The 20,703-nt window shown below is 40.4% G+C and overlaps 2 protein-coding genes and 1 long non-coding RNA gene across 8 annotated transcripts in view; 1 reads left to right on the top strand and 2 right to left on the bottom strand.

The window, feature by feature from the left end:
• Positions 1-1,914, bottom strand: part of LOC105675400 (uncharacterized) — a 59,252-nt gene extending 57,338 nt beyond the window's left edge. For 2 of the 3 annotated variants that reach the window (XM_067356410.1, XM_067356411.1), the window contains exon 1: positions 1,218-1,914. The gene's annotated coding sequence lies outside the window, so the exon portion shown is untranslated. The remainder of the gene's footprint in view (positions 1-1,217) is intronic. The other variant, XM_067356409.1, reaches the window with a different exon arrangement.
• Positions 1-20,703, top strand: part of Sb (Stubble) — a 31,923-nt gene that overhangs the window by 9,982 nt on the left and 1,238 nt on the right. Inside the window, exons 1-8 of one of the 4 annotated variants that reach the window (XM_012372534.2) lie at positions 6,881-8,512; positions 14,819-14,902; positions 17,165-18,006; positions 18,383-18,657; positions 18,878-19,214; positions 19,326-19,855; positions 19,928-20,225; positions 20,575-20,700. In XM_012372534.2, the coding sequence (XP_012227957.2) occupies positions 14,827-14,902; positions 17,165-18,006; positions 18,383-18,657; positions 18,878-19,214; positions 19,326-19,855; positions 19,928-20,225; positions 20,575-20,700 (2,484 nt within the window). In that variant the 5' untranslated portion in view covers positions 6,881-8,512; positions 14,819-14,826. Of the gene's footprint in view, positions 1-6,880; positions 8,513-14,818; positions 14,909-17,164; positions 18,007-18,382; positions 18,658-18,877; positions 19,215-19,325; positions 19,856-19,927; positions 20,226-20,574; positions 20,701-20,703 lie in introns of those variants that run through there. The other 3 variants (XM_012372531.2, XM_067356431.1, XM_012372532.2) reach the window with 3 other exon arrangements.
• On the bottom strand, positions 11,509-14,809 carry LOC137000281 (uncharacterized). Its single transcript, XR_010890575.1, has 2 exons — positions 12,584-14,809; positions 11,509-11,946 (listed from the first exon to the last, which is right to left on the bottom strand). It is a non-coding gene; the product is annotated as an uncharacterized lncRNA (long non-coding RNA).

Below are 20,703 nucleotides of genomic sequence, written 5' to 3'. Positions count from 1 at the left end.
GCCGACACGGTCGAGCGTTCATAACGCCGAGCGCATACCGCCGGCACGCGGTTCCGCGTGTGCGGACTTTCGTTGAGGATTAGTAAGAGTAAAACGTAAATGCTCGCGGAGACATCGATTAACGGTAACGGTAAACGACTTTACCGCGCTCGTATTCCCGGCACATTGCGTAGCACAGTTTCCGAACCGACATCTGTGCCTTTGCCAAGAGTCTGCCTTTACTGTTCAAGGAGTTCAAGCTGGAGTCGTTAATATCCCGACTTTCGCGGTTGCGGCGTCGAAAGCGCCAAATCAATTATTTCGATTAAGCACCGCGATTAGTTAAAATCGAACACGGAAGAAATCGGTCGACGAGGCGAGTGACGCAATTCGAAAGCCAGTTGTAATATTGATCATATTTAGTTTCGGAATCTATAATTTTGTATACAAAATTAAAGTAAATATTAAAAAAATATTTTTAATAGAGAAAAACCTGTTATTAAATATTCATACGTTTGTCAAATAACTGTATCAATCGATGTGTAAAAACTTATCAATATTCAAATTTATCAACTCTTTAAACTTTTTATTAAGATAATTAAATGTATTTATTAGTTGAGATATCTTTTTCGATACGAGAAATATAATATATTCTAGATGGAAGAATGGTTTTAATATATTTTGCGGGCACGTAATAAAAAAAGTTTATAATAATAATGCGCTCATTCCATAATTAAAGTTTCTCACCGACTGCAATTCGATAGAAACATGGATAAGGTGCCGCGTCATGTCGCGTCGTGTCATCGTATTAACAGTATATTAACCCCTTGCCCCCCAAGTGCCAACTGGGTTGGGCAAGATTTACGCGTTATTTTATACCATCTTACTAGTTAGCGTTAAAAGACAATTGTGAGAAATAATATAATTTAATTATTTATGTTAAATCGCAACCAACTGCACGTTTCCACGATTGAATGACTGTATTCAAGTCATCGATTCTTTTTGCTTTTTATGAACACAAAGCAATTGAATATAATTATAATTGTGTAATAAAAAAATATACCTACTTCTTAAATATTACAGAAAAACTTGATTGTTAACATAAATGCTACAAGCAACATAATTGCAGTCGAATATATATATTTTACATTAATTAATAAATAAACAGGTGTATCATCCTCTTACTAAATTGATAAATACATATATAATCGGGAAATACAATAAACATGTTTACTCACCAGTCGATGCGTCGCCGCTGCGTCTTGTTCCTTCCTTCGGTCAATGCTTTTTCTGCTTTCTGCGTCCTCGCTCACGCCCATGTGAATACATCATATGGCACTCTTGATCACTCGCACACTAGGATATATGTCACTAATTCACGTTTCGCAAAACTAAACTTTTAAAATTTGTCATAAAATGTTCCGGCAAATAGGTTGGGTTAGGTTAGGTTATCTTGGTGCCGCTTGTAAATATCAGAAAACGTGTTAAACACGATCTTGTTACTTAATAAATATACACTGAAATAATTAGTCTGTTGTTCAATTTCACATTTCTGTCATTTGTTTATTCACGCAACTTACTTATGACGGATAAAACATTGCTAGAATGCAGAACGATTACAATTTAACTACACCACTCCGACATTCGACACGAACCGATCGTCTCTTAACCAATTCATGACGTCACATGTATCTCATTTCACACGATTACACGGTGAATACTTCAAGCGCCATAACCTACCTCAATGAATCTGTAGTGAAATATTATCTATATCTCCGTTGATATCGCTTGATATTGATATTGAGTGATACTCGCGATGCTCGTCCTATAAATAGTGCAAAATGTGCATGAAAGAGCCGCATTGGAAAACAGAATGTCGCGAAAAAATACGAAGCAAACAGAGCAGGACCTCACTAACACACCAACACGATGTAACTGAATTTGGTAACGGAAAGTTTAGGAATGTCTGGGAAGGGGAAACGCGCGCGTCTTTGCTCACGCGGCGACGCGCGCTTAGGGAAAAGCTTCGAATTCTTCACAACATAAACAGTGAGTACTGTTTGAGCACTGTTTGAACGATGCTTTTAAGATTTTTGTAAATCTACCAAGTTTCTCTCTTCACACGCAACAAAGAATTTAGAAAATAAATAAGCAGAAATAAAAATTTACATGATATGTATATTGATGCATTAGAATTCTTATACTAAAATGTCCTATGAAATACACAATTATTTAAACAAAATTATTAATAAATAAAATTATTAATACAAATTTATTAATATATTTTTAATAATATTTAAGTCATTTGCATACTAAACTAAGAGCTTAAGTGTAATTAAAGTGTTTTTACATTTTTTTCCAATATTTATTGAATTTAATAGGAATAATTACTCTGTACAATTTTTCATTGTACTCTAACAATAAGTTGAATATAAATGCTGTCTGAATATGGATCCAGTGTAAAAAATTTAAATTTTTTATTATATTAGCATTGTCATTCTAATATCGATCCTCGCCTATTCCCGCGGGCGGCATAAATACTCATACAATGTAAATTGTTACATGCACAACCTATCCTATCAATTTTATAGCAGAAAATATGAATTGACTAAATGAATATTAAGTACAACATCACGCATAATTAAATTAAAACACATGTTATATTTATTCGATCTTTCTTGCCTTCTCTCTTCCCCTGCTCTTTTTTAATATACTTTTCAATATATTTCAATATTATAATGCACACAAAGCATACATATTTGAGAGAAGCAATAGCAAAGATTTCGCTACACGACGCAGATGTCCGTGTTCGTGGGACGACCCGTGGGATACTGGAGGAAGATTGAAGAACGATTTCGATCGATTCTCATGATATGTATATCAACTTTGAATCGATTAGACGGCACGCCTTTAAAAATTCGTACCGCATCAACGGCATCGGGGGCAACGAGCCTATCAAATGCGCTGGGATTGCTCCGTGCGGCCCCTGCCCACATGATAATAAGAATAAGATTCCATTCATGATAGCGCCTACAGCTTTCGCTACCTGGGGACCGTAATCACACTCGGACATATTGATGCATGGACCGGTCCCTCCTCGCCATATTCCGCATTAATGACAGGTTTACGTTGACGAGGCCGCCTTTACCCGCTCATTGAAATTTCGATCGATTATCCTCGTAGTTGGTCCACCGATTGATCGCTACCATAAAAACATGCTGCTGCGCGTGTCAAGAAAGGTTACGATCTATCAGATACTTGCATACATCGCAATTGCTTTATTTGATAGTTAAATAATTCACCGATAATTATTGCAAGAAAATTATTATTAAAATTCACACGAGATCAGAAGCTTGCTGCGTGTGTTTAGCATAACGTTGCAATTGCGAGTGATTGTTGATCTTTCTAGCATTTATTTAAAAAAATTACAGATAAAAGTATTAATATCATAAAATTAGAATGTTCCCTTGGCTGCAAAGAGAATATGCTGTTTCCGTCTGCAGTTATCCTTGCACAATTACTGTAGTTACACATAATATGTGTGATTGAATCCATTTAAAAGGGATCGGTCGCAAATGCTAATTACGGGCTGTACGGTATTTTATCCAGAAGCTGGAGAATATGGAAGACAAACTAAGAGTACATTGGTCGTGTGTCATTAGAGAGTGTTGGGTGCGTGTCAGCCGATAGAAGAGGGGTTAATCATCCTATCATTTCATCCTGCGTAAGCATATCCTTCCCCGGATCTTTCGCCGAGTTTCTCTATCGCGATGCGCGATACTTTAGCACATTGATGACTGCCATCAAATACAGACTAAAACGTTTCCCTAGGGTATAGCGGCAATCCGCTATCCTTATTTAAGCCCGTTGGTCTGCAATTGATTCACTGTGGAAATCACTTCTCAGTTAATAGTCCCATCATTGACCGATCACTTGTGTTTTTCTCACGTCACGACGTAATTACGTCTTCAAATAATTCTTTAATGATCTGCATAAATCATTATTATTTTAAACCTTGAAAATTTCTGAGAGATGCTTTTAGTAATACGATATTCTTCAAACGATGAAGATAAAAATGATACTGTACGCGTCATTAAATCAGATTTTTTTGATAAATAAAATTGAACTCTATGCGTGTTGCATATGTTACATAAAAAAATATACAAAGTTTTATCTTAACAGTGTAATAATTGCAAATCCATCTTAATCAAACTAGAGTACAAATTTTGCGCAACAAAATTATAAATTTTTTAAAAATGGCAAAAGTTTCATATTGCATAGTCGACTTTGCCTAATCGCGCATGTGAAATCAACATTCCTAATGTACACATAATGACACATCGGCACCCATCATATGTTACTTTACCTGTCAGTAATTTAACAATATATCCTATGATTTGGCGCGCGAATATAATGTTTCTTGCTATCCGTCAAAGAAAACGCGAGTATCGGCCACTTGTTCCATTCCTCTTCCTTCTTATTCAGGCTCGCGTCTATGCTTAATGCAGGTAGGGATACGACGGTGAGGAAACCGCGTGTAAACTGGCCTTTACTTGAATGGGACACGGCTATTGCTCCGCGGCGCGCCGTGCGTCCGAGAGAGTTACCGCTAATCTGTACTTACGCTCGACTGGTGTTGCCTCTGTGCTTACACGAGCGGATCAGCCTACAAACGGGTATCGACTGATCGAAAATTCAAACAATTACAACTGGTTCATTAGTTAATAGACGACATTCCTCAACAACACCAGCCGCCGCTTTGTATATTTCATGCCAATGCTCGCGTTATTCGTTAACGATGAGGAAACGCGTAAGATCACGCTGGCATACATTACATCTAGAAGTACGGCATGGAATGCAAAGTTCTTGCATCGTATTTCTACGCAATGCAAGAGCGCGTTATGAAATGTGTTGTAAAAAGAAGGAGCACAAGGGAGTTAAACTTGTTTAACACGTTCACACGTGCCACAGCGGGCATCGGTGACCTGAACTTTCCGTGCCGTGTCAGACACCGTTGGTGACCGCCAACCAGGACCTAACTAAAATGCAACTCGTGACTACTTATATTTACAAAACTCGATTCTAGTATTATAACTATGATTAGTTGTGCAAGAGAGAGACGGGACATCAAATTTTACCATTCAAAATAATATTTAAATGAACAATTCTTTGATCCAAAATTGATGTTAGATTCATACAAATAACGTTTAGACAAAAAGAATATTAATTACGGATTATATTGTACTTAGAACAGAGACAAATCAAAGCGCTGATAATGCCGATCCTCCGATATGATCCTGCGATATTGTTCCAATAAGATGACAGCTCGTATCTCGCACTAGTTAAAGGAATTTCCGTTGGTATGCTATCTACACCACGACGCGGTAATCGACGCGGTAATCGAGGATACTGAACGTTGCCCGAGGATTAACAGCTACTGAAAATTTTCACAATTCTCTCTTTTGATGGAAGTTCAACTCCGATATCTTCTGGTTCTCTGTTTTCGGTAATGTTACCGGTATCGCATTATATGATCAACAGATTTCATTATCCCGAGATATTATCAATTTCCAACATATATTTTCAGTGTAACGTATACGTCAATCGTTAACGCCTCATCGATCGTAATTAACAATTTTTCTTTTCGCATTTTTAATATGAAAATCTGAACTGAAAAATGATTTATTAACGTGAAATTCGAGTAGAGTTCTAAGTGCGCAAAATTAATCTTGCGCAGTCTCTACAACTTGCTTTTGTAAATCTGTGATATATTTAAATAATACTTTGAACAAATTAAAGATTGCTTTAAGATTTTATAGATTTAATAAGCAGTAGTTATGATAGCAGTAAATAAAAAATGTATAGAGCTCTACCTGAATTTCACTTTAATAGACGTGGTTTGGTTCTTCTTTCTCGATCCATATTAAGAAGCAGCGAGATTGTCGATCCCTAGTTTCAGATATCTTATTATCCACAAATTACTGGAAAGAAAAACAGAGGAAGAAAGAGAACAATATTGGGATGCAAGTAACTATGTCAGGAAATTAATCCGAATCTTTCATTTTTCAGGCAAATATTTTTGCTACTAAACTAATTAATTTCACATCATCAATTGTGCTTGGTTCTTATTTGTCTATAATATAATTTTACTTTTTATAAAATTTATATTTTTATTTCGTATTATATAACAATTTATATCTCTCAATAAATGTAACAATTCTTGTTTTCACGGCATCATAGTTTTAACGATTGTCTATTCTTAAATAGAAATCGTGCAGCGCTAATAATGAGCCGCTCATTGAAATAATACCTCAAGCACATAAGTGCAATGTAACGATTAATAAAATTGCTCCGCAATTTTCGAATCCTATTCTGCAAGAATCTCATTGCTCTCGGCACGGATAACGCTACCGGCGTACGTGACCGCGGTGCGCTCTATCCGAAGCGACAAATTAACGACGAATTATAGAATCTTCATGCACGATTCCTTGTGTGCAATCGCACTTACTTAGTTTCTCAATTTCCTCTTCATCATCCCGCTTCCCATCTCCTTCGAAACCGTATTTTCTGCGCCCGTTCGCCCCATCGACTCGCGCCGCATTCTCGTTTCTTGCCACGCCGCACAGCTGAGATTTCTACAGTCTTCGGACGGAATGAGGAAAACGGTGCCTCGCGCACGTCCGCGTTTCCGAAATCGGTCTCACGATCAATATTTCCTATATTGCAATCCGTCGCTCTTTTAGATTATTTTTTTTTTTACCATGATTGTTTTGAATTATGCGCTTTAGTTTACAAACATACAAATCTCGTAATAAATGCACGAGAGGCAGGATAAGAAATTTACATCATTACAGTATCTTTTAATTTTTTTTTCTTAATATTATTAAGAAATGTTGGAAAAATATGAAAATAGTGCACAGCGATGCATCATAACATTCGTGAAGGAAATAATCACGTGAAAACTCACACAAGTCACGCGACATGCCGTTCTGCCACGACTGTCGTGTATGGTATCGGACTATAACTATCATAATAGCGAAAACAATTCCTTTCCCTTCAGCGGTGGCATAACGGTAGCGGAGCGGAAGCTGAAAGTAATGTAAGAACTTTTTGAACCACCCTTCCTTCTTCCCGGTACGCGCGCCGACCGATATCGCGCGATATCAGGCGTTCCGCTATCTGTTCCTCCGTTAGCCTTTATCCGTAATCGATCAAAAACGTTACTCGATTCCCGTATCCTCATGAACTCGCGAGCGCGATGAGCGCGCGCGCCCGATTTTGACAGATTTTCACCGGTAACCTTGAATAATATCCCGAAGGCGATGCTGCTACATAGCAGATATACGTTGGAAGAAGGTCGAGTGACGGTGGCGATAATAGTTAGCGGTGGACGAGGACGTGGAGGATAGCTCGGCGCAAAGAAGACGGCGAACGAGAGAGAGAGAGAGAGAGAGAGAGAGAGAGAGAGAGAGAGAGAGAGAGGGAGAGAGAAAGGGGGAAGGGGGGAGGAAAAGAGAAAGAACGTGAAAGAGAGAGAAAGGAGGGAGAGAAAAACAGGAGTAGAGAGAAAGAACGAGAGGGAGAGACCGGTGATGGCTGCGATGATGACGGTCAGTGGTTGTATATACCGGTTAAGCCGTTCAGTACCAGCCCGGCGTCCGTCACGGGTAAACCTCAACCGTTCGGTTCCGATCTATCCGCTATTCCGCTCGCAAGAAGCATCGCGCGGCGATCGAATTTCCTGTCCCTGTTATTCGCTCGTATTCGTCAATTTGCCATTGCACGCGCGTTTCACTTCTCCCAGCCGAACTCGAAATGGTCATCCAAATCGACGCTGTTGAATCGCGATCGCGATCGGACCGATGAATCGAAACTGCTTGCTAGTCGAACGAGTGCGCCGAATAATTCGGAGGACCGTCAGCTGTGATATTAACGAATTAATTGAAAAAAAAAAAACGGTAGTTTCCTGAGGTTTACGACGGCTATTTATAAATCGAAATGTTGTAGAAAAATTCAGTCTCACCGTTGAATCTTTTTTTCCCGATGACTGAATCGTGCGTTTCTAATTTAACACAGTGCAACGGCGGTCAAGCGAATCGATGACGTTTCGATGCGACGAGCGCGAGTCACTCATCTCGGGAACTTATTATTTGACGGACGATCATCGTAATTCAGCCTCGAATCGGCGCAAATTTGCGTAACTTTATTAACGAGTTTATATCGAATCCCCAAGTCGCGCGCACGGTTGGTTCCATCAAGATGGAGAACTGACTTTCGGGCGAATCGGTCCCGAAGAGCGGCGCCGTAGAATTTCGTTGATCCACATCGTGAATCACGGTGAATCACGATGGTGGTTTCCCCATCGTGCGACCATGCCGTGACCGTCGGAAATCCATGCGGCTATCGTTGTGTACCGGGGTACGAGATGAGTCACGAGGATACCTCGTTGATTCGAAGTGAGCGCGGATGAAGTGATTACGAGGACTCCGTGGATTTTCGAATCGCGGACCAGCCTGGTCCGAGAGCGATCCAGGTACCGCTTCCGCCTCATAAATATTAATTAGTTTAACGTGAATTATAATTAACACAATAAGCATTTCTTATTAGAATATAATTAACTTAATTAAAACAGTTGCGCGCTCGCCTCATTTTCTGCGAACCGTAATACTATTACCCTGTAATATTAATATATTATAGAGAAATTTTATTACTACCTTACGTTGCTACATTGAAAAATTGCGGAGACTATTAATTAATTCTTTGAGATTTCTCTTGATGCATTATACAACGATTTTAAGCAAGATTCTATCTTGTGATTATTTAATTTTTGTGGAATTTAAGTTATTAGTGTTTTATCAAAAGAGCATAATAAATATGTTATAAAGATTACTTTTTGACACAGCGCTATTTAAACAAACTACTTAAAGAGTTAATAGAGTTATAGACTTTGATAGCTAATCAATTATTACTACATGATATTGACCGCGTAACTCATTAACATGCAAGCAATTATTGAGAAAATTACACGTTTCATCAAGATCAGATTAAATGAGGCAACCGGTATGATCGCCAAACACGGTGTTTATTATCGTAATATTAGATGTACAATCCGCAATCAAGTTTCTGCAAAGCTGATGAAAACTTGCGGCGATATATTCGACTTGTCCATATCAAGTTCGCAGCAAAAAGTCGTATTACGGCCGACCATAATATGATCGGAAGGCGCTAAAGCGTTACGGCTGCTGTGATCTCTATGTGCAGCTGCTATGATCTCGGTTCAAATACCGTCACGATGCCGAACGTGACTTTGGTCGGGAACCGCGATATTCTCGACTATCTCCGAGACTGCACGCGCGCGCGCGCGCGCGCGTATAAGACTGTGTATGTTCCGTGGTGTCGATGGCGAGGTGGCGATTTCCAGTTATCCATTACCGTTGTCATACTTCCGGAATACTCGCTCGACGTCCATCACCACGTCCGTCCGTCATTCATCGCCCAATTTACGGGCGTCGCAACGACAACAGGTTTCTCTTTAGCACAAACGACTTGTTTACAGATCCTTTCCACACTACTTACTGTAGATATCTTTTTTCTTTTCATGCCAAAGGTTTTAACGAGCATTCCTTATTACATATTATCGTTGTAACTATATTTCATCATACAATCGTATCGCGATAACTTTCTTTTTAATTAGTTTATTTTTATTTAGATTTCAATTTTTCTCTGAAGACTCGGTAATTCTTTATTTATTTAACTGGATCTTTAAAATCGACTTTACAAATTATTAATTTTTTCCATATTTATTATTCAAATTTTATCTATTTTAACTTTAAGTGCCTCAAAATTTGAGCGTACGCAAAATTCAATTTCGTCGTTGACACGATCGAGCTTTTTGGAAGAATCAACATCGATAACTTGCGAAATTTCGTTTTTTTTTTCGCGCAGCAGAGTCGGATCGCAGTCTGATCGAATCCGACCGGCATCGTCAGGACTTGGACCGGTACACCTGGCAGTAGCACGGCGCGGCGCGGTGCGGAGTGGCGTGGCGCGACCGTTCGTCTCCTCCTCGTGTGCTTTTATCAGACTGGTAGCGCTCGGCTCCTCGGTCGGCTTCCTCCGTGCAACGGGATGCTTAGACCTTGGATTATGGAAGCGCATCCTGGTATCGGACGGATAAACGAGCGCATCCACCCACGTCACGACATGTCGCGTGTATATCGTCGCGCCGACAATGAGGACGCTTTTTACTGCTCCGTAAAATGTAACACCGCTACGTGCGTGTTAATACGTACCGCAATGCTGTATTTATTCCTCGTCGTAATTCGCCGTGTGTTGGGTAAACATCGGTAATCGGTTTATCGTATGCTCAACTCTTTTACTCTTTGCGCCAAGTAAAAGAGACTCGTCCCAACGAACGTTTCCCGTCGTTCCGATTTGCTCCAATTCGCGCACCATCACTGCTACCATCGATGCATTGATCGCTAGCGTTACGCTGCGATTGTCTGCAGGAACGTATGCGGAAAGTATTGCTGTTGTGCCGGCATGGAGGCATAATCTCAATGATCGTGATCGCGTTTCCACCGAAAAGTCGGCTGTCTCGCGAAACCTTTCCGGTGGCAATGCACCGGAACAAGAACCAAATATCGCAGTCATGAAGCGTACTCCCGTATTCTGTTACTCCCCCTAATCATCGTCCATTTCCTGCGAGAACTGTTACGCCCACTCATTAAACCCGCTATCGCCGCTCAAACGTGTACCAGGAAAGACATAAATTAAATTACTCGAAGATTAAAGCGCCGCGTGCAAAACCCAATTCACGTGGTAAAGCGTATGCATAAAGCAGAAAGGTCGGTGAGAAATTTTCCTGAATCCGCGTTCACTACTCGCTGTTGCGATTTTATTTCGTCGCGTTGATGACCGTTCACCCGTAACAATCGAAATAAAATCACCGCGATAACGCGCTCCTTAGATCCTTTGCCACGAGCAAATTATTTCTAGAGAATATTTTCAGTGGTTTCACACCAATTTCAAGCAATAAGAAAAATATTGGAAAAATAGTAAATACGATCTAAAAATTGTGGCATCGATATAAAATTAATGTAACAATGTTTCCTATTGAATTATCTCAATTATGTGAAGTTTAGTTTATGCAAAAGAGAAAAGCTTCAAATTACTGCAGATACCGCGAAGTATAAAGAATATTAGTGCTTTTTTTTTCTTTTTACGTTTTTCTCGAGAGATGCGGTATGAAACTCTTTTTGGCATTTATTTATAATGCGGCCGTACGGCCGAACGGAACTCAAATAGTTCGCACGAACTTGTTACGAACGAGAATCTTGAGATCCATCTGCTGTCGGATGAGAACGATTAAGAAGAAATGAGAGAAGACTAGTAACTATGATGACCCGCTAGTCGTTACGGAATATTTCTTTGGAAGGTGACGTGCGTTGGGAACGCGATTATCGCATAGGAGATGGTTTTTCTCGACGAGCTCGTGGACGCGAAATAACTTTAAACACACAATAGACGTGTTCTTACCTGGTTCTTACGAGGCTCGTGTCGTTTTTACTGAATTCGACCTCATTTGTCGCATAATCTTGTACATTGCAGTTTATTGAATTGCTCCCACACACATGCTGATTATTAAGTACTCGAGTTATTACCGTGTACTATTTTGCATCTATTACGCTAATCTGTCGCGTTATTCAATTAATTATTTTTTATCTCACATTAACGAAAAGTACAATAATTATTTATGATGCAAACTTGCAAATGTAACATTATAAAATTTTATAGAAATTGTCTGCATTTTGCGGTATATTAATGTTAGTGCGTACTCCAGCATAAAGCGTAAAGAGTCACGCTTAACTTATAGGATATACAGTGTCTCTTTCAAATACTCGTGTACACATCTCACGCGTTCTGTGGCACGTGGCTGGAAACTGGGAAGTCAACAGACGAGAGATCCTGTGGGCATTACGAAATCTTGTCACGGTCATGAATGCTAATGGACCCAACACTTGGCCGATTCGCTTTTTAATTCGATGTTAGTAAATATATGACTAAGATCATATAGAAATTGAGTGATTAAAAATAAAAAAACTCATATCTCACTTTTCTTATATTTTAAATAAACGAGACAAATGCAAATTTGACAAACGTGGTTGTAAATCAAACGCGACGATTAACGTTCGTACATTTCATTAATAGCAGTACGAAAATAGATGTAAAAACATCTCGAAGCTTGACAAGCAGCACAGTTTTATGACTTGAATCTACATATAAAGCGAAGACAGTCTTTTTCAAGGAAATTACAAACAATTTTATTTTATACAAGATGGAATAATTGTTTGGCACAATCAAGAAAAGTATATTGCATAAAATATCAGCAAAGTTTGTGCGGTCTAGAAAGTATCTTTCATTTTTTGTGGAGAGTAGCGCATAAATTTAAATCTAACATGAAAAAACTTAAGTAACTAAAAAATTATTATTACTAAGTTATGCGCGTAAAAATACACCTAGAAATTAAAAGAAATTTTACTCGCTGTACACATTTTTTGCTAGAAATTTAATTACTGGAAATATTAATTCATAAATTACATACTTTCTTCTGCGTTATACGTGAAATCTTGGATGTATCAAGGCGTTTTTCTTGCGGCTAATAGGTGATCCGCTATCGATGACACTTTTTGTATACATTATACGACTCTAGCGGTGTCAGCCCTGAAGAAGATCGATAAACGCTATTTGAAATCCGCGATCACTAGGTCATCCGGCACTTCTTCTTGCTCGTCCTTGGTACATGTTCTGCCTCAAGTGGCAGCGACCGCAGCTACCGGTGCAGCAAGAGAAGCCAGCTAGCGACAGTTCTATATTCTGCTTCTTGACCTTGTCCCAGAGCGGCCTCCGATGCGGACATCGTCTCAGGCATGCAGAATAGACTTCATAGACCCGATTTTACGATTTGTCGGCTTCGAAAGGCTCAATTTTTATTCATATGTATTATTCAGCGTTCAAAATCTACATTATTCTTCTCTAAATATATGCATAATTTATTTAATTAAGTATAATGATATGTGACGTTAAAATAATATTATTAAAATATTGCAACAGACAAAAATTTCTTACGTTTGCACATGAGCAGCCTGTTTTGATGAGGAAAAATCTTGATAAGTTTTTATCGCGTGCTTACGTATGTATGATATGTATCGTGGATATACGGATATCTGACAGGAAAGAAATAGTCATTTGCCAGCAAATCCGACTCGCGCATCTAGTTTCTCTAGATATTCTTTCTCTAGAAAGTTATTCAAAACGTGTGTGTATCTGTATGAGATTTTTACGAGTATATCCGCAAAAGTTACGCAAGACAGGGTGAGTTCGATAGAGTTGCATCCTAAAATTTCCACATTCAACAAACAGTTGCCTCCAAGAAAATTATAAGAAATTGAATTTTATACAAGATAAACTAATTGTTTAAATTAAGAAAAAATATACAAGTAAAAATATCTAAATAATTTTGCAAAAAAATTTATAATAAACGTCCCAATTTTTACATATTTTTAAACTCCTTTTTTATTTGAATAAAAAATTCGATGTGCAATGTATCGTATACAATTTATAAGAATACAAAAAATATTCCGAACATGTAGCATCGGAAAAGATAATTTCGCTGAAAGAGACGAGACAACCTCGAGATGATGGTATCCCCGATCGAACATTCGAAAGCGAGCTGCATCAATGACCTGGAATGCGAACCCAGAATTCGGTGACAAGTCGGTCCAGGGTTGCTTTTTTGTTCCTCGCGCGGTACATCTTAGCGCGCGTTTGATACACCTGTCGCATTGGGATGCCAGCGTCGATGTCGGATCGTCGCCAACAAAACGATAGACTAGAAATGAAGAATGTTTTGCACGATGCTTGAAATATCTGGTTTATAGAGGGCAAAACCCGATGTTTATGGAATCCACATACTTTATAATTAAAAAGTATATTAAATCAAATTTATTTACATTTAAAAATTAAATAAAATTAAAATAAACTAAGTAAGAGAACTTTATGAAAATAAAAAACAATAATATATAGGTATATAATTGACCACAGGTAAATCTGTCAGGAATTTGTCAATTCCTTTCAAACTTTAAACAATTCTTTTATTAAACATGGCGATAATGTTAATATTAAATGTGCAAGTTCTATTTTATCCCGTCACTTTTGCCTTCTTGCATCTCATCGCTCTTTCAAAACGGCGGCACCGAAAGCAAATTCGCGCCGTGAGAATATGGAACACGCATTTAGTATTCCATGATTTCCCCATGTAGATAATAATATTATGTAAATTGAACGCCGTCGCTTGAAGATACGTTTACAGGAATTATGATACTTAAGTTGCGTGATCTCTGCAACGCGCTTATGATTTACTTGTTCGTAGTTTCACTGAAAATGAGAGAAACAGCGCGCTGCGTGGGACGAAGTACGTCTCGTTCATCTTTCTCACTTTCTGAAAGGGTTAATTTGAGAAACGTGCGTCGGCAAACGGGAAAGTGAACTAGAAAAGAGAGTGCACGCAGGCGAACAATAGACAATAGGCATGAGACGAAAAAGTAAACTCTCGCATGTGCTCCTCCGGCACACAGCTTCGGATAGAATTACAAAATTTGCAATGTAGCAGAACTGCGGAGCGAACTAACCGCCGCTCTCCGTATTACACGCGACTCGCGTGACTTTGCGAGATTTACGCGTTCTCGGGAATATTGCTCCAAATTGACACGTGACGCGTGGATAAGTAATCACCGACCGCACTGGTCAGACAGAATAATCACGACGTTCTTCTTTGCAGGGATCAGGATGCGGTGGATCGGTTACGTGGCCACGATTCTCTGGTGGTCGGGCATCGCCAGGTCTCTCAGCACGCTGAATCGAGGTCACAGTCAGTAATATTCCTTTTTGGTGATTTAAACGCACGCCGTTCGGTACATCGGCTTTGTAGCGCGCGCGCCGCACGCCTTTCGGCACCGTTGTCTTTGCCATCGCGCGCACCTTCGTTACTTCCGTATGTTCGCACAATGTTACAAATGCCTTAACATAAAAAAAAGTTGTACCTCGGGACTCGAGATAACACACTTTAAACGCCTCGTGTTCAAATATATCATAATTCAGAACTGTGTGTTTGCAACATAATATTAAAAAAAAAGAATAGGTCATACGCTAAAAAATAAAAGATCAATCGATAAAAATAAATTTAAAATTTTTATAATCATACGCAGGAAAGTCATTATTTGTAATGCGTGCAGTTCGAAATTGTCCGAAATTGGTGCAATTTTATGTGCTAAGGCATTATTGACGCAGTGTGTACTTTCGTGCAGCTGCCATTTTTCTTCGTCTCATCTTCTCCGTTTTTTTCTCACTGCTGTCCTCCCTTCGGTATATTTGTAGTGTCTTTCTCCCTCTCATACCCAAAGGTTCCTCTTAAATGTATAACGCTTAATTGGAAAGAGAACTCGGTCAAGGTGCAGTCGGTCGTGCTCGAGCGTGAGAAAAGAAAAGCGAAAGAAGCCGGCTACTTTCTTTTTTCTTTCGAACGAATCTCCTCTCCTTCTTCTCACCCTCTTCGAAGGAGAGGCTTCTTTATCTATCATTTTTTAACCTCTCCCAGATAATTGGCATGCGCACAGGCAGACTGTGATCCTTGCCGGCGTGATGATGCGGAGAAGAAAATATGAGCGAATTGCAAATCGGGTCATACACGCTCCGTGCGCAATCAGGATAATGGTCAACAAATTGGAATATATATACGGGGTGTTCCCAAAATTCGCAAGCATTCTTTTAACGACAGAATTCCCGTTAAATCATGATACTTATTTGTCCTCCTGGAAATTTGCGATAATTAGCGAAAACTTTTCTTTTCTCAATCGCTTATAAACAATTGGTATTTCAAAGTTTTCGCCGATAAAAATTCGGCTAATTAAAAAATTAAAAATTAATCAAAGAATCAGTTGGACATTCAAAAGGACATTCGCGAAATTACTTTAAAAAAACATCCAAAAGGACTATCAACGCCTCGAAATTTAAAAAAAAAATTAGCTCTAAATTAGTAAATGATATCCGCGAATTTTGGGACACTCTATAGCAGCGTAATATTAACGTAACTTTCACAATATATAATTTTCGTAACGAGACCTCCGGCCGATATCAAGAGCGGAACAATTACATGTCAATTTTTCGATATCAGACTTCATACATACAGATGCGCTCGGTGATGAAATTTTTTTCCTCAATCTAGCCGCTTCCCTTTATATACGTAATGCAAGCGCGCGCTGCAAGCTGACACGATCGTGTTTCTAACGGAGAAAGCGACTCGCCGTGAAGACCGCATCGCTGCGATCGTAATTCACGTCTTACCGTGACTCGGTTAATGACTCGGGGGCCCCGGGTCTACGTACTCCTCTTCCAGTAATTAAGTTTCATTTTTTTTACACGATACCTCACGTGTTCTTCGACAAGTGGTACACTTTCACCGAACTTGACGGCGGCGAGATAGACGTCAACGTGCGCAACGCGCGGGAAGACAGTCTAATTGTCGATCAGGTGGTATGACCTATCCGTGCGACAGGACACGTCACGCGACGTCATACTTCGGTACATCAGTCAAATTTAATGTGTGTAATTTCGAGAGCATGTTTCCTTCGAACGTTTTTTCTTTCTTTCTACGGCACGCATAGAAAGACGAATTTTCATAAAATTACCAGTCGTTAGATTTGCCGACAGTATGATGACAACGTTCGCGCACTTTCATCACGCATTTAACGTCGCACGCGCGCTGTTTCGGATCTGACGTGAGGAATGTGCATAATAAAGATGCGAGATTGAACAGCCCGATATTTAACAGCGAATGCGCGTGGGAAGAGTAAACAAATCGCAAATGTCGAAAGGAAATTTCTCCGACTAATTTTCAGAAAATAATACAAGCAACTATCGAAAATAAAAATGCGTTAAATTTTATATAAAATCCTTTATCAACTAGCTAATTAGATAGCTTTGATAATTATGTCCTTTTAACATTGAGCGATTCAAACGAGATAAAAGATATTAGTCTTTGAATAATATCGATGGAAAGCTTGAAGTTTATTGTTGTCGTTAAAAAATATAATTCTGGAATAGCCGATCTTGGCACGTTTGCGCACAGGTTACAAAATCAGTCCGAAGCCCTGCAGAGTGCCCGGTTCCGAGGGCAAGGAAGGCACGTGCATGTTCGTGTGGGAGTGCATCAAATCCGAAGGCACGCACGTGGGCGTGTGCGTGGACAGCTTCATGTTCGGTAGTTGCTGCGTTCACAACACGACGGTGAACACGATAAATGCGTCTCATCATCATCAGCAGCAGCACAACAGTCCAACGGGTGCCTTAAGACCGACATTACCCCAGGCGGAGTCAGCCGCGAACGGGACTACCAGACTGCCGTCGACCTCCCTCTCGAGTTTCTCCTGGATAACGCCGAGCACCGTGAAACCAAGTGTTCATCAATTCTCAGAATCTCACGGTTCCACCGGAAGCTCGACCAGGCCAATGAAACCGTTCTCGCATGGGGCGAGACCTTTGCAAAAAAGACCGCACGCCAAACCAACGTCCGAGCATGACGTCAATAGGCAGCAAACTCCGGCAGTGTCCTCCGTGTCGTTGAGCACGTGGGCGGGAAGTAGGCCGCAGGGAACGAAGAGACCCGGGAATCATCACGAAGGTCATCAGAAGACCAGACCAGCGAACACAGAGAGACCGTCATCCGTGCAAAGCCAACCGGGCTTCAAGGATAAAGAGACTCATAACACGTTAATCGTGCGATTGCCAGGAAAGGAACATGCCGATGATGAAATCGCAGAGTCGAACAAACCGAACAAGCTGAGCAAACCAGGAAAACCGAACAGTCAAAGGCCATCCGAGTCGAGGCCCGATGACAGCAAAACCGAGGATACAGATCTCAATGTGCAAGAAACGATCAATCGACCGAACGTCAATTCCGTCATTGAGAATGTAAGGAAGAATATTAATTTTTCATTTCTAACTCAATCGAGATTACAATGATTACTACGTCTAGAGTGTATTAAATTTTTATATCACATCTAGATTTTGTTTTATTTATTCTAAAAATGAAAACAACTGCAATAGAAGAACGTACTTTACATAAAAGTAAAACGTAAGTTACAAATATATTATCATTGTCTTACATTGATAAGCATTTCTTTCTTCGATTTTTGGAAATCAACTGAGAATACAATAATAAATAAAAATTTTTTAAAAATATTTCTTTAACTGTTTTATGTTACGGCGAAATATTGTGGTTGACAGTAGCCGCTGTTTTCCACGCGATATAGGCATCAAATTTAATGAAATATCGATTTTCCGCTAGGAAACGGCGAAAGAGTCGCATCCAAGTCTGAATTTTATACACACCGAACGGCCGCATTGGGCTACCAAGCCGCAATCGAAACCGTCGTCAACGGATTTCTCTAAGCCGTTCTTCTCTATCAAGACGACCACTTATCGACCAGTTTCGATAAGCAATCAGGCAGATCATAGACCGAATTTTATCTCGAAACCGAGCACTTGGGCCACGAAAACGTCATCGTCAATGACAACGACGACGACCGTCAGACCAATGTACGTCAAACAGCCTTCCACCAGGTATGCAACTTGTCTTTAAAATCTATACTAATCGTTGCAGTCAGTAGACTGCATAGAGAAATACTGGGCATAAATTTTTCTCTACAAATTCTGCTGTGAAACAAATTTTATAAATTTTTGTTTACAATTATCACGAAAATATTAATAATATTACCATAATTAGCCGTTAAATACGATTGTTACGTATCGGACCTAACTTAAAGTTTGTCTTTTATTCTAGCGCAGCCGGATCCGTACCACAAACCTCTCATTGGCAAGTAACTACAGAACCGGCGTTCGTCACTAAACAGAAACCGTCGTCGTTATCCTTAGTGTCAACATCATTCTCTTCGCCCTCGTCATCTTCGTCCTCGTCGTCGTCCAAACCGACAACTGCGATTACTGTATCGGAGACCGTGAGAATACCGTCTTCAAGCACAAATTCTCATTTCTGGTCCAACAACTGGACGCCGCCTAGACCGTCCATGAAACCGCATTGGACGGATAGTCCTAGTCTTCTTCAGAACGGTCCGGAAAACTTTCCACCGCGACCGAACTTCAAGCCGACCGAGCCGCAAGTAAGTTTTCACGATTAACAATCTCTCTCGTATTTAATTAAATATATCCGTATTTATTAAATATACTTATACAATTTTTCATTTTTGATATCACAATTGAATATTTTGTAGAGCACCGAGTACCAGAAGCCGCTGGGTTCGGCGCATTACATAACAACGTCCCACTTGGAGACGTCAACTAAGCCGCGACCGACGAAGAAAACCACAACGTTAAGCACGACGTCGTCCGCATTGACGTCCTCTTTCACCAGCGTTACAACCAGCCCGACGACCGCGATGGCGACGATGACAACGACTACGGGCAGCACGACGGCGACCAGCGCGAGTATCGCGAGTAGTACCACGAGCGTGACCACTAAATCAGAAGCGTCGAGTACCGAAACGGTGAGCGAGAAAGCGACAGGTTCGGTGATGACGGTAGCAGCGGCCGACGAAAGCAAGAATATGCAATGCGGCGTGCCGCCGCTGTTTCCGCGGCCGGAAACGAGAATTGTCGGCGGCAAGGATGCGCCGTTCGGCCGCTGGCCTTGGCAGGTGTCCGTGCGTCGCACCTCCTTCTTCGGCTTCTCGAGTACTCATCGGTGCGGCGGAGCGGTACTCAACGAGAACTGGATCGCCACAGCGGGCCACTGCGTCGATGAGTGAGTTGTCATTCTTTTGTCCTCTCGAGATATTCGTCCCTTTCAGGCGTCATTAAACGCCGTTTGTTCCAGTTTATTGACATCGCAAATCCGGATACGAGTCGGCGAGTACGACTTCTCGTCGATCCAGGAACGGCTGCCGTATGTGGAACGCGGCGTCGCCAAGAAGGTCGTGCATCCCAAGTACAATTTCTTCACGTACGAGTACGACCTGGCGTTGGTGCGACTCGAGAGCGCGCTGACCTTCGCCGCGCACATCTCGCCTATCTGCCTGCCGGCCACGGACGATCTTCTGATCGGCGAGAACGCGACGGTCACGGGCTGGGGAAGGCTGAGCGAGGGCGGAACACTACCCACCGTGCTGCAGGAGGTAATCCTGTCGCTTGACGTTGCACAATTTTTTTCTTATATTTACTTATATCAATTTCATAAATTTGTGACTCTGACTTACTTCGAAACGTTAATTATTAACGATAACTATGCGCGCACTTTTTTCGTTTATCTGTTTAAGTAATTTTTTCCTTCTCACACGCACAAATTCACTCTCTTTTTCTCCCTCATTTATCAAAAGTATTTTCTACAACATAATTTATGTCAAATTACATGTGTGTTTCATCTTGTAAAATATTTATAAATTATATGATAGAGCTGAATAATAGATCATGCGCATTCCAAAGCCCTATATTATTGCATGTTATATACTGTTGTCTCCCTTCAAGGTCTCTGTGCCGATAGTGAGCAACGATAGGTGCAAGTCGATGTTCTTAAGAGCCGGCCGACACGAGTTCATACCAGATATTTTCCTCTGCGCCGGTTACGAGACCGGTGGGCAAGATTCGTGTCAGGTA

The sequence above is a fragment of the Linepithema humile genome, chromosome 5 (genome assembly GCF_040581485.1).
Source record: "Linepithema humile isolate Giens D197 chromosome 5, Lhum_UNIL_v1.0, whole genome shotgun sequence".
Taxonomy (NCBI): domain Eukaryota; kingdom Metazoa; phylum Arthropoda; class Insecta; order Hymenoptera; family Formicidae; genus Linepithema; species Linepithema humile.
Note: the sequence above shows the minus strand (reverse complement) of the source record. Positions and strands in the feature narration are given on the sequence as shown.